Here is a 15,374-nt window from a genome sequence, read left to right as displayed (position 1 = left end):
ACAGGTATACGCCATGCAGTGTGCTATGAGGGAAATTTTGCCCGGGCAGCGGCACTATCGCCTACTCTTATATCGAATTCCAACTGCCAGGGGATCTTTTACGTTCATTCCAATATATACACGGGGCCTCGGTCTTTCGTCCCATCCGAACGACTAGACAGCTGTCCTTGTCAGGCCCTCCATCCTGCATCACTGACAAGGGGGAACCACGCATATATTACTAAAATATATTACTGGTCGAATGAACACAGGTATGTGCCATACAGTGTGCGATGAGAGAAATATTGCCCATACAGCGGTGCTACGGTCTACTCTGATTTTGAATTCTAACTATCAAGGGTTGTTTTTTGTTTTTGTTTTTTTTTTTGGGGGGGGGGGGTTAATGTGCATGGCAATGTGTACAACGGGACCTAAATTTTTCGTAACGCGCGAACGAGTACACGTTGTCAGGTGTCAGGCCTTCCGTTCTACGCCATTGACAAAGGAGAACCGTGCTGGAATATCCCAATGAACTGTCTCGACCAACACCGGGGTCCAACACTGAACTTTCCCACTGAGCCACTACGGCTCTCTATATTATTGGATAAAGACAATATTGTAAGAGGGGTAGAAAACAAACATGCATCTACTTATAATAGACCGGGGTTATTTATTGTCAATTATAGTGTACGACTGTTTTGTTGGTCCTGCAAGTTCCCAGATATGGCTTTTCGTAAGGGATTAAAAAAGGTTGAATATATTATTAATTATTCAGGACTTGAGTATGCTGTTTGTCAGTGTGAGATACATTAAAAGAAAATTAATCATTTTGGCTGAATGATAACATGAATGGCAAGTTGATGCAACCGGAGTACCTTGTCCAACGTCCAGCGATCGTGCACAAATGTTCAATAAAAGTAATATTTGAGCGAAACATACACACATTTTGTTGAGGCGCATTAAAAGAAATGAAATGAAATGGGGTTCTGCTCCGACTGGGCTAATAAAGACGGACATACGCCATGCACTGGGCTATCAGTCAAATTTTGCCAGGGCAGCGGCACTATGGCCTACTCTCATATCGAAATCCAACTGCGAAGGGATCTTTTACGCCAATGTATACACGGGATCTCGGTTTTCTGTCCCATCCAAACGACTAGACAGCTGCCCTTGTCAGGCCCTCCATCCTGCACCATTAACTTCCTCGGCCAATGCAGGGATCGAACACGCGACCTCCAGGCTAGCGAGCCAACATCTTACCCACTTAGCCATCGTAGCCCCGCGTATTAAAAGGGCAGTATTTTTTCAAAATATTCGAAATTAAAAACACAAATATGAATTCTATATCGGTGAATTTCAATCAATGTTAATGTTGAAATCTTGACATGAAAATATGGTATCCTAATATATAAACAAGACAATGCGGAAGTAATTAGTAATGGCTAATTCACAAACGACAAAATAATAACCCAACTTATTGTAAACAACAATAAAAGTGAATGATAATGATGTTACATAGTAAAATGTGACTTTGTTCTTCGAGGAGTCGCGATCTGATCCTGGATCTCGAATGGGGTCGCCACCCAAAATAGGTTGGGAACCTATGCTCTAGAGCATCGGATGGCGGAGATTTAAACAAATTGAAATACGATCGAACTTTAATAATTTTATTTTATTGCTACGCTAATAAACAATCTGCGCTACATCTTCCAACACCCATAACTTCACTCAGAATAAAGTAAATGGAATGAAATCTACAATATATTCATTTTTCATTATCTTTTTTTGAACTATTATAGCAAGAACGGTCATCCCTTTATCTAAATCGAACATAATGCATCTTTAAAGATCAGTCAAATGCATTACTATCCTATAAAGATTGATTTAAAATATCGCACCAAATTTGTTACCCAATGACACGTACCGTCAATTTGTTACCCAGTGATATGTACCGTCAATTTGTTACCCAATAACACGTTCCCTCATGGTTGTTCTTTTGCTGTCCATGCTGAATCTACCTTTAGAGTTCTGGAGTAAGTTTTGATCGTCTCGCAACATTGTAACAAATAAATGGTTTCGTTCAACCAAGTAGAGCTAATAGGGCAATGAAACACCTGTCGTACTGTATAATATAGACCATTGTTCTCACTAAAAAGGTTTTTAAGTTGGTGTTTATAAACTGTACGTTCACCATGAACTGAATATTATATATGAAATAGAACATCGACGCCATATTAGCTTCTCAACTTTATACTCTAAATCAAATATTGTTCATTCGTTGTACGCACTGGTTGCAGATGTACGAATTTCAAATTTTCCAAAAGAATCAATATTTTCTATTGACATGTTTATAAATTATAGATTGTTTGTTGTCGAGTATTTAAATTTAAGGAAGAACGAGAAAGGTATAGTTCAGAATCTTTACAGAGATTGATTGAGCTTTCTGTTATCTATATTAATATTTATGACTGTCGATGGTCTGTTTGTTTGTCTGTCTGTTCAGGGTTGGCGGCTACACTAGGGCTGTCCCGAGGTTGATTGAAATTTGGTGAATAGGGGTAGCTCGGACCGGGGAGTAACATAGGTCTGTTGGCGATGGACTACCATATCCTGTTTCGGAGGTATGCTATTTTCGGTTCATGGAGAGAGAGGGGGTTGGTTGGGGTTAGATGGGGTGGGGGGGGGGGCACTCAAAACAAACACTAAGCAGGTTTAATTTCCACTCAACACAAAAGCTTGAACGTAGTAATGTTTTATAAAGAAAAATTATGGGCACATTTCGTACAATCTCAAAATTTGACTGAATGGTTGTATAAATATGATACTTTTTCTCGAACGAAATTTGGTTATCGTGATATTGTATGTAACGGTTAAATTGGTGTGTAAACATATAAAATATAAAGATGCAAGAAAGATTCATTTGTCAGCTGTACACGTCTAGATTGCAACATGGTAACAGGTGTAGCCATATACTGTTTTATACAAACTATTGAACAATAAAAACTGATATGAATGGAATCAATGTGTAATAATATATAAAGGTTGTAGATACGATACTGTTAGTGTCCTGGTGGCTCAGTGAGTAAGACGTTGGCTTGCTAATCTGGGGGTCGTGTTTTTGATCCCGGTGTTGGCCGAGAAAGTTCATATGATTTTACGGCGTGGTCCCCCCCCCCTTGTCAGTGGTGCAGGACTGAGGGCATATTGGGAGAGAGGGAGGGAGGGATACGACCACTCGATATAAACTCCACTAAGTTCAAAACAGGAAAGATCTATCACCCAATTATTCACTGGTTAGCTAAGGCCAACTTCAAGTTTGGTCAAAGGTCACGCGTTGTAAACCCTAACCTTGGACCAAGCCCTAATGCATACCCCAACCCTGATCTATAATCTCGCCAACGTGCCCTAACCTTATTTACATCTCATTGATTTAGCCATTATTTACGGTGTATTTATCTATCTTAATAGGTTCACCTTTTTTAATATGCCGTTTGTTTTGAGTCGTTCTCGTTTGTAAAATTGATTATTCATTATTTCGCTTCATTTGTAACCGTTTGTTTTGGGTCGTTATCGTTTGTAAAATTGATTATTCATTATTTCGCTTCATTTGTAATATACAATAAAATTTTGAATATATCAATATATTTAGGACAAGTAAAGGTCACCTTGTTTTTGTTGGTGTGTGGTGATAGATGTGTAGTATCCAAATGTTTCCGTTCGTAAGATTACACGCGAATCTAAAATTTGAAAGAACTTTAAAATGATGCGACATATATGATTGTGTAAAATAGCTTTAATTAAATTTAATGGTGAGATATAACTGATTTTTATTTCAACAGTCAACAGTTTCCACCAACAACGAAAGTAAAGTTGATTTCCGTTTGTTTATTCGAAGTTCTCAGATCAACCTAAATATTTTAGTCGAGTGAATCAAAGAGGGTTAACTCCTTTAAGGTCAGAACAGAAAGCTTCGTTTCGTTTTGAGGTGTGTAATCGTCCTCGGTATCACGAGGGGTATCGTACAGTTCTACTCCACTTATGTAAGCCATGGGTCCATTCACGGGGTCTTCACTAATTCAAATTACTTACCAGTTTTAACGTCATTGTTTAAGTTCACCACAATAATCTGGACTTAGACTAGTAATTATTTCCCCCTATTTCAGGAATGTAGTGCGAGTTATAAATAGACAATATTTCCCTTAATTTTTTTCTCCCCTTTTCTTGTATTTTTTGTTTGACTTTTTAGTCTAGAATTGGAGAAAGGGGATCAAATTTGCAATTTCATAGCAGTTTTGGGTAATACTGATGATATTACAGCGGAGGGATAGGGGGTGTAAAGTGTCTCTGCTGAGCAATCATTGTGTAGGAAGTGAGATTGTCACCCCAGTCAACATCGAATCCCCGTAGCAAAAAATCTAAACGTTTAACCCCCTACAACATTATGATGAGCAGATTGCCAAATGTGGTCCCCATTGTGCCTATAAAGATTGGAACGAACGGAATATTGAGCAAAAAGCTGTAGCCTGTGCTGTTACAGCCATTTAACATTGAAGTCAATTGGTAAATAATAAACATAACAGAATGAAATATTTCAGACAAAAACCGAATAGTAATAATAATAACAAAAGTCAAACATACAGATGTTATACATAATTGAAATCAGCGAAACATACTACAGATTTTGATAATACAATTAAATATAAATAAATTATAAATATATACATTATTTACATAAATCATTCAGTAAATGGACATGAATATGGTTATCTACCCTTATCAAAACAAACGGGAAACGACTGGTTTGTAAACTGTTTTTTGATTGGTTCATAGATTTTAGCTACTCAAGGCTAAGGCAGGTAATTTGAAATTGTGGAAACCCTATGGATTAACTCAGGGTATAGTGGAGTAGAACGGAAAAGTACACTGCTGATACAAAGGATGACCTGGCATTTGAAATTCGAAATAAGAGTAGGTCGTAGGGCCTTTTTCCGTGTAAAATTCAACTTACAGCAAACCAGTCGGAACAGAACAGTAGTGGACCGTCATAAGGTCTTCCTTTGAGCTCCTTTGAGCATGTTTTGTAGTCATTTGACTACAAAAATGTTACTGACTTATAGTCTAGACCCCGTAATTTCCAATTACACTGGACCCAAACTGGACTGTGCATAGCTTAACATATAATAAACCAATTCCAATTGAAATAAAGATGAAACCTTACCGAATAATTATATTATTTGATTAAATCCAACTGCTATGCGAAATGTCTATTCATTTTAAAATGCAATCCGAACTAGAATCACGTGTTTTCATGTTACTCGAAAATACAGAAAAACTGTTCGGTAAGATAAGATTTCAGTGTTCCACTCTTCACGATTTGTAACATATAGAGAATCTTCTACCAGTCTTTTTTGATGTCAAAAAAAGACGAGTAGGAGATTTTATTTATCACCCAATCCCTTCTTACATGCACAAATAGATAGATATAATTCTGTGCTGTAGATTTAACTTTTACTAAACATTATGGCGTAGCGATACATCATTTTTTGACAGCAATTCAACCATGGCAAAGCCCTTTATATTGACCCAGTGTTTCCATCAAGGTCAATTGAATAACAATAGTTCATTTTTAATTTAAAAAAAGCTACTTTAAATAAGAAATGAACACTTCTTTGAAAATAAAAAAGTAGTTCCTTATCAACTGACCAATCAAATTCATGTAAATATATCACACAAGCGATATCTACTGTAGAATGTATTATTGAGTGATAAAGTTACTTATTTTTATGCAAACTGTGATGATATGTGTTGAAAATTTTGCAATTGAACGTAATTTTACTTCCACAAAACATCGAATTGTGTATCAAGTGTAGCCGTTAATAAAAATTATCACGGCTACAAATATTGCAGCTAGTTGAATCCCATTTCATTTCATTAAATTTCATTGACTTCAGTATTCGATTAAGGACACTGCTATAGTGAAACGGATCTTTAAAATATTCGCCGTGACATCCCGTGCAGACTATATAAACAACCAACAGAGCGTATTATTTTCATTAGAATAATTCTCCATTTTAGAATTGCAATTAACAGACAGGTAAGTTGATGCGTGTAAGGTATCTGTGGATGTGTATTATTATGAAGGAGCAAACGAAACAAATATGCATTTCAATGTATATGGACATAGTTTCTGTGATATAGAAAATTTGACCACGAAAATGAGACATACTGTCATCTGTACACGGATTTTTATGGAAATGAATATTTGTCACAAATAAAAATCGCAATCGCAATATATATCCAATCGAAGGTTAGATGAATATATATTCTTCTTGTTTTCTATTATCATTAGTGTCATCGTAAAGTGTTACCATTTTGCCCAAGCCGTTGAAATGGGCGTCTTAATTTATGTGCCTGGGATGACACTGACTACTGACCAATAAAAAAAAGAGAGAGAGAGAGAGAGAGAGAAATGGGGTTTAACGTCCACTCGACACAAACTAGGTCATTTCGGGACTAACATATGTTGTTAAATTTTATTTCAATAATTCGCTTGCGCGAAAGGGTCTTTAGGAGTGGGAGGAAACCGGAGGACCCGGAGAAAACCCACGAGATTGGACAGGCGACCCTACTCCTTGTCACGTACAACCGGGGATTCGAAACCACGCCAGTTGACTCAATGACAGACTTTATGATACAGCGCGCACGTGCTGACCATTCGGCCATCCACCCCCCCCCCCCCCCAAAAGGATAGAATCCCAAAATAGTGACGCTCGGTAGCTCGATGGGCATGGGCACAAGTTCACTAACCCGGTTCGATTCTAGCATGGTTTCGTCCTTGTCAGTGGTAAAGCCGTGAAGGACGGAGGGGCTGCTGCCCAGGAACTATGCCTAGTCGCCTGGATGGGTCGAATGACAATGTTGCTCCATGGATACCACTAGCAGAACATTTAAAAGACACCCTGACAGGTGAGAATCGAAACACGAGTAGGTCGTTTTGAAAATTTACACTACGATATCTACAGAAAAGTAAGACGTCAAACACAAAAGGCATATCGATAAGATGTTTACTTCCTTTGTTGCGCAGTGCTGACTGATACGTCGGTTTCATAAGTTACCAATTCAAACTCATTAGTTTGGATTACCATCCAGTTTGTTTTATGGTTTTGTGGCATCTTAGGAATTTATTGATAAATAAATACATATATGAATTAACACTTTTGTAAATATATTTATGGCGACATACATTTTAAGTGTTGGGACAAGATGGTAGCAAATTTGTTTTAGTGGCATTTAGTAACTGGATGAGAATAACACATGACACAATTATATGGAATACAAGTTACTTGAAGAGTTTATTACAGCGACGTTTCGACGAGGATTCTCCCGTCTTTATCAAGCAAAAAATAACCATCATAGTGCAATGAGGATATATATACAAAATATGGAACAAAGACAAACATCTATATACAATCAGAGATAACCATTTGGAAACCATCAAAGGGGGTGGGAAGCCATAAGGGTAGGTCTAGTGAACTATGTACAAAGAAAACATGGTAATAAAGGCAGCTAGATTGGTCGGTGACTATGCTTTCACAGAACGAACCTACTAAAGGACCATATAGAGAAGCCATATTGTGAAATAACATGAGATTATCCGGTACAAATCAATTAGGCATTTAAAAAAAGTTGAATGCATGGTTTTAACAAAATTGATATACATAAATTGTCTTTAAAAAATCCAGATTTATGAATATGTTTAAGAATTGTAAAAAAAAAAAAAAAAAAATTAAACCTATAACATATAAAGGATATACCAAAAAAGGTTGAGTGAAATTGTTAAGATAGACGTGAAAAGCATTGGGTGTTAAGAAATTCAATAAGTATATGTATAGTACTTAAAGTACAAAGTAATTATGCAAAAAAAACATGTGAAGATTCATTTGCAAAAGCATTTTTGAACATTATTCCCCCAAGACATTTATGGATTTCTTTACACTAGTAAGCCACAGGCCCCTATTTCCCATACAGTTACATTCACAATAATAATCCTGGTTATTTTTTATATTTATGAATACGGTTTCTTTTATTCATTTCTCACAGCATGTATGCCCTATGTTCATAATTGTTCCACAATGTTCAAAAATGCTTTTGCAAATGAATCTTCACATGTTTTTTTTTGCATAATTACTTTGTACTTTAAGTACTATACATATACTTATTGAATTTCTTTTGCATAATTACTTTGTACTTTAAGTACTATACATATACTTATTGAATTTCTTAACACCCAATGCTTTTCACGTCTATCTTAACAATTTCATTCAACCAACCTTTTTTTGTATATCCTTTATATGTTATAGGTTTCATTTTTTTTTTTTTTTTTTTACAATTCTTAAACATATTCATAAATCTGGATTTTTTTAAGACAATTTATGTATATCAATTTTGTTAAAACCATGCATTCAACTTTTTTAAATGCCTAATTGATTTGTACCGGATAATCTCATGTTATTTCACAATATGGCTTCTCTATATGGTCCTTTAGTAGGTTCGTTCTGTGAAAGCATAGTCACCGACCAATCTAGCTGCCTTTATTACCATGTTTTCTTTGTACATAGTTCACTAGACCTACCCTTATGGCTTCCCACCCCCTTTGATGGTTTCCAAATGGTTATCTCTGATTGTATATAGATGTTTGTCTTTGTTCCATATTTTGTATATATATCCTCATTGCACTATGATGGTTATTTTTTGCTTGATAAAGACGGGAGAATCCTCGTCGAAACGTCGCTGTAATAAACTCTTCAAGTAACTTGTATTCCATATAATTGTGTCATGTGTTAAGATGGTAGCACTTTACAATGGGGCCATTCCAGTCCTTTATGTTTATAAAATTGTGCGGGAGACATAAAAAGCTCCTGATACCTTGAATATATGCAGTTTAAAAGTAAACAAAAACGTGAAAGTAGTTTATTAATCTCAATATTTAGGAGAGCGATTTAGCTTATTTGCAGGAGTATTTAATGACTCCTTCGAAGGAAAGCCGACGTGCGTCGAGAGGAGCAGGAGCGAAAGCTCCCCCTAAACGTGAAGGACTGTCATTCCGTGTCAAAATACCCTCTTCGGTTTTATTGAAATTTGTTTTAAATGCTTTATTTTGGCTCCTAAACTAACGGTTCCAAATCTACGGCCCGTTGAATTTTGGCATTTTGGCAAAAATGAGCACGGCCGCCAATGTTCAGATGGCCAGTTGATCAAAATGCTGAAAGGGTATTTCTCGTCAGTTAATTCATTAATACTTAGTAAAGTATGATGAAAAGAGAATGACTGGTTGTTTGAAGGAGGCTACAGTTTCTTTGAACATAATCCTGCTAGAAGTACACTGATAAGGTATCCATGATGGACTTGATTTTACTGAAAAATAAAAATAGTGTACTTTCGCATCTTTGTGTTTTTTGTACACAAATGTCCGCCAACATTTGTGGGGGGAGGTGGTGTAAATGGTTAACGCATGTGTGTTGTATCGTAAGGTCTGTTATTGGGTTAACTGGCGTGGTTTCGATTCCCCGACTGTACGTGACAAGGAGTAAGGTCGCCTCTCCAACTTCGTGGGTTTTCTCCGGGTCCTCAGGTTTCCTCCCACTCCAAGCGAGTAATTGAAATGAAATTGAACCATATGTTTATCCCGAAATTAACAGATTATTTTCAAGATAGGACAAATCCTATCCGCTCCTTTTCCGAAAAACTTGTTAACGCGATAGAGATTACAGTTTTAGCGGAGTTTCTTCAACCTGATGCTGTTGATTATTAGGGTAGTGAGAGGATTAAACCTGTTGATATTCAGCGCCCCGGTTGCGGAAAACCTTGTTAACGCAATGGAGTATAATGTATTTTTCAATTTGACTGTGAAACATTTGGGGTAATGAGAGGACAGACCCTATCGAGTTACCCTCCGAAAATCTTATAAAGGCTACAGTTTTTTTAAACGATTTTATTCAAATTCAATGCGAAGCATTGTGGGGCCTTGGGAGGACAAATCGTGACCATCCGTTCCCGAATTCAATTTTCAACTTTCAACAACTTTCCGTTCCGGAGTTACCCCACCTCTTTTTTCGAAAACCTTTAGCGATTGAGCCTATATAATTTCTAATCATAAAGGACACGAAGGGGTGAACAATTTCGATATTCAGCGTTCTGCCGCCTTCTGTTCTGTAGTTTGGAGGCATAAAGACTACACTCATCAAACTTGGTAAACGCTGCAAGACAACTTTTCAAATTTGGTAAACGCTGCCATGGGTATATGTCCATGGGTGTATTTAACAGTAGAGCGTTAGACCGTATTTCATTTTCACGCTTGTGTGACTATCTTTTGATATTGTGTAGGACCGGTGTAGTGTTAATATTTTCATGTAAGTCACTTGAAGGTCACTTGGGACAATGGGGCAAAGAAAGGATACTCTTTAAAACACCCCTAAATCAAAATATAACAGAGGGCAGATCAGGGGCGGATCCAGGAATTTTTGCAGGAGGGGGTTTGCCAGGCTCCTGTTAAGGAAATTTGACAGTTGACAATGCATGCTGCCATCATCGTCTCTCAATTACGTAGGCATACATACACACTGAGCTTTTTAAAGAGAGAATCCATCATCCCGTTTGACGTCAATTTTTATAATAAATTAATAGGATCACATTGTCTATATCATTATTTCGCATATTGAATGCCAATCCCATCCCACCAACTGGTGATAAAGGATAAAGCACACGACCGTTACACTTTTCTCATAAAGTGCTATTTTACATTTTTTGTATGTAGCTGAGCTGGGTGGGGGTTTTATGTGAACGCATTATGTCGTCGTCCCTGTCCGTTAGTTCACATTTGTTTGTTGACACTCCACAGGTGACAATTTTTGTCCGATTTTGATGAAACTTAAAATATATGTTATTTCTCAAAGATCTGGCAGCAGGGGCCCTGTTTTGGAACGTGTCGGACCGTCACGTCATGAATTATTATCCCTGATTATTACCAAAATTTGCGCGCGCTGTATCATAAAGTCTGTCATTGAGTCGACTGGCGTGGTTTCGAATCCCCGGTTGTACGTGACAAGGAGTAGGGTCGCCTGTCCAACCTCGTGGGTTTTCTCCGGGTCCTCCGGTTTCCTCCCACTGCTAAAGACCCCTGCGCGCAAGCGAATTATTGAAATAAAATTAAACCATATGTTAGTCCCAAAATGACCTAGTTTGTGTTGAGTGGACGTTAAACCCCACTTCTCTCTCTCTCTATTACCAAAATTACGTTTTCAACTTGTGGGCCGTTTAGAGGCCGCAGTTTTTAACACGTATCTGACCGTCACTTCCTGGATTTTTACCCCTAATTGTACGAAAATTTCGTTTTAGCCTGTGGTCCACAATTTTATTTGATTTTTAAACCATTCCAATGTATCTTCGTTATACCATAATTATAGATGAGTTCAAATTTCGTGAAAATCGTACAGAAACTCCCTGACAAAATGGTCGCTCCCCTTTACGCATATAGTGCACATCCTGTAATACAGAGAGGGAGAGTGAGTGAGTGTGCGTGTGTGTGTGAGTGAGTGAGTGAGTGAGAGAGAGAGAGGAGAGGCTTTAACGTCCACTCGACACAAATTAAGTCATTTCGGAACTAACAGATGGCTCAATTTTATTCCAATAATTCGCTTACGCGTAGGGGTCTTTAGCAGTGGGAGGAAACCGGAGGACTCGGAGAAAACCGACGATGTTGTACATGCGACCCTACTCCTTGTCACGTAAAGGATCTTGTGGGGGTTAATTTTGGCGTGTTCCAGTTTTATGCTCGCTTTTCCGAAGGCTATATTTTTAAACAAATTCCTTTCAGGTTTTGTTTGAAGCATTGGGGTCATAAAAGGGCCAACCCTAACGATATTTCGTTACAGGGTTATGTCCCCTTAGCCGAAAACGTGAATGCGATCATGGTCACCGTTTTTAGCAGATCTTTTTTAGATTAAGTGTGAAGCATTGGGTTCATGAGAGGACGAACTCTGTCAATATTCATCGATCTGCAACCTTCCGTTACGGAGTTCGTCCCTTCTCCGAAAACCTGCTTAATGCGATAGAGACTGCAGTTTTAAACGGATTTATTTCAAATTTGTGTAGCATTTGGGTCGTGAGAGGAGACGAACTCTATCGATATGCAGAGATCCATGACATTCTGTTTCGAAGCGCCCCCCTCTCCTTTTCCGAAAAACTTGTGAACGAGATACAGGTTATAGTTTTAAACATACTTTCTGTAATTATATGTGACGCATTGGAACAATGAGACGATGAGACTTTTGGTTTCCTTGTTCTTCGTCCATGCATTGCAAAATGTGGACGTATCTTGCATGGCAACCGCGCTTGTTCAATTTTGGTGTAAAGAATTGGGGTTATGAGAGGACGAACCCTATCGATAATTATTCACTCTTCGCCGAAAACTGTCAACACGATAGAGGCTACGTTTTTAACAGACTTTGTCAAGCTGATGAACATGATAGAGAATTTTGGGGAGGCATAAAGAAAGGATCCTTATCAAATTTGGTCAACATCCCAACATCTTAAGAAAATATGTTAGCTATTAAGTGAAGTTCCAAAATTAAACTTTAGATGCTATACTAATAAATGGGTGTTTTCTTCATTACAGTTGTCGTAAATACAGGATGATTGACAAAAGTGGTGTTCCAGACCGTGATGGTCAGCCAAAGTCGATGTACCTATATCTAGCAGCAGTAGATTTCGTAGCTTTAGCTGGATTGGTCGGGAATATATTTCTGTTTTTCCTGATGTTTCGTTCCGTGTTAAAACATGTTTCGTTCTCGGTTTACCTGGTCTACTTGGCCGTTGTACAAAGCATTGTACTCTTGCAAACATCCATGGAAGACACTCTCGACCACGGATTTAATGTCCTGGACCAATTTATGGAACCTATTTGTCGACCGTGGTTGCAGCTGTCGGACACGACAAGATTTGCGTCAACGTGGCTGGTACTTGCTTTGACTTTGGATAGATGTATTGCTTTATTTGTCACTAAATACAAGGCTGTCTTCTGTACTAGAAAGGTCAGTCATGGAATATGCATATTTACCATTGCGGTTTGTTTTGCTTTAAGTCTTCCAGGCAATGTGACTCCAAGAATTAACCATGGCAACAGCAGTGATTACAATGACGACGGTGACGATGTTGACTCTTGTCCAAACGATCTGTTGGTTTATAAATTTGTTACAGCCGGCATTTTCCATACTCTTGTTCCGGTTTCAATCTGCTGTGTTTTGGATATCGTCATATTGATTCTACTGAAGCGTGTCGTGCTCAACATAGATGTGGACCCCGAGGATTCGGCAGCCGTATTGAGTGCCAACCAGGCCGTAAAAGTTAAACGATGTCTGGTGGCACTCTGTTGTCTGGCCGTGCTAACGCTAGTCCCAATCGCCATAGTCGAATCTATCGAGAGCTTTTCTTCCAACGAAACGGCAGTGGAGAATGCAGGGGAAGCCTGGAGATTTTTTAACATTATTTTGCTTGTCAACTACGGGCAGAATTTCTACATCATTATGGCCATGTCCTTGTATATGCGATGTCTATTTGAGCAAATGATATGCCGCGATAAAGCTCGTTATAAACAGCAAGAAGAACTAGTTATGATATTATCACCAAATGACAATGCTTTTCTTTAGATTTTTATTTTTATGGGGTATAAATGTTACGGTTTAAAGGTATGTTTAACAAAATTTCATAACAAATGAAATTTAAAACGCTGTTTTAAACACGGGTTAATGTTTAGGCCAAGTGCCGATATTTTACTGTTTAAGGTTTAATTCCAGCGCGATAGCGTTTATGTATTTTAATTGGTGTTGGTAAATATAGAAATTCGTACAATTGATGAAGAAGAACTGTGTATATAAATACTCTCGAGGAATAAAGGAGACACCTCTGTTATTATGGTACTTAGTGTGTCTTCATTTACCTCGTTACAAGATGCATTAGAAATTGTTTTAATTACTAATCATGCGTGTTTCTAATGGATGTGTTGAAGTTATCGCTTCTCTTGTAACCTATGGAACTGATATACATTGTAATATGGTGTAAGGTTATATCGTTTACTGAATATAATTCCTAATAAATGCAAACAAATTAAACATGGAGAGATAGGGGGTAAGGTGGGGAGGATGTATAACATAGTGCCGGCTTTTTAAAACGAAAATCGCCTGCGCACAGAGATCTTCAGAAGAGTGTATGTGTGTTTGGTTGGGGAAGGGGGGGGGACATCCTGTTAGACTGGCGACACTAATCTTCGCACGTACGAATCTGAGTTGAAAGAATGCTGGGACTTATGCTACAGTGCACGCAGAGCAGTCCCTATACCGCCCGTCAAGAAGTAAAATTGTATTCGTAGGAATCGTTAATAAATTTAAGCAATAATAATTGGAATAGTGGCGCCCTTTGCTTAACACCTGTTACATTTTTCAGGTAACTAGTATAATAACTTTCATAAAAAAATACATCGATTTTATCATAATTAAATTGTAACAACGTAGATTGGTCAAATTTATACAAATTTATATCTACTTTGCCCAGTTTTAAAAAGCGAACTATTGTTATTGGATTATATATAAAAAATAAATACACTACACTTAACGAACACAAAACAATAGCAGTAATATTAATATTGCAATAAAAGGTATCTATTTTTTTCGCAACATATTCTATTGATGGTGAATAATTTTATATAATGTAAAAGATAATAATTATATCTGGTGTATGATGACTATAAATATGATGATTTAAATTTCCAACATGATCCATCAATATATTTGCATTAATTTATGAATTTCCTTTATTTAATTAAAATCAATATTCTGCATATATTTTCCAGTATAAGCTTAACACTTGCTCGACCTTGACCTTTTGTCTTGTTAACGTTTATGTGAAATGAATATCATGGTGGATATGTATGAACCCTGATAGTCAGAGCATATCAATATTACTAGTTTCCCATTTCGTGATATTCTCAACAGAGACATCCAACCATATCATTTTTCACTACTTGGTGTCTATAAACCTTTTGATTAAATTGACAAAAATGTGAAATAATAGAAGCCAACTTCTTGTTTTATAATAGCAGAATATATTAACCACACCTCGACTTTCTGAATCCAGACCCGATTTTATACTAAAGTTGTATTGCCGTCGCAAATATTTCACCATAGATATATTAAAAGAGAAATTAATTTCATCATCGGTAATTTACCCGTCAATTACATCCGAAACTTAATTATCATTAGACAGTAACAGCATGATGCGGTCTTCAATTGTTTTGTCCTCCGATAAGTTAAGTTATACCATTTCTTCATCTACCCATATATTAA

General features: G+C 37.3%; 1 protein-coding gene across 2 annotated transcripts; it reads left to right on the top strand.

The window, feature by feature from the left end:
* Positions 1-414: 414 nt before the first annotated feature.
* Positions 415-14,707, top strand: LOC126821908 (uncharacterized). 2 transcript variants are annotated; one of them, XM_050550528.2, is made up of 2 exons: positions 415-2,384; positions 12,653-14,707. In XM_050550528.2, exon 2 carries the CDS (start codon positions 12,669-12,671, stop codon positions 13,680-13,682), a length of 1,014 nt encoding a protein of 337 aa, XP_050406485.1. In that variant the 5' UTR covers positions 415-2,384; positions 12,653-12,668; the 3' UTR covers positions 13,683-14,707. The 2 variants fall into 2 exon arrangements, with proteins under 2 accessions (XP_050406485.1, XP_050406484.1); XM_050550527.2 differs by lacking the exon at positions 415-2,384 and adding an exon at positions 5,997-6,073.
* The last annotated feature ends 667 nt before the right edge of the window (positions 14,708-15,374 follow it).

Source organism: Patella vulgata, chromosome 5, assembly GCF_932274485.2.
Source record: "Patella vulgata chromosome 5, xgPatVulg1.2, whole genome shotgun sequence".
Lineage (NCBI taxonomy): Eukaryota > Metazoa > Mollusca > Gastropoda > Patellidae > Patella > Patella vulgata.
Note: the sequence above shows the minus strand (reverse complement) of the source record. Positions and strands in the feature narration are given on the sequence as shown.

Coding starts and splice junctions, on each gene's coding strand:
- LOC126821908 (XM_050550528.2), top strand. CDS start 12,669: ATGATTGACAAAAGTGGTGTTCCAGACCGTGATGGTCAGCCAAAGTCG.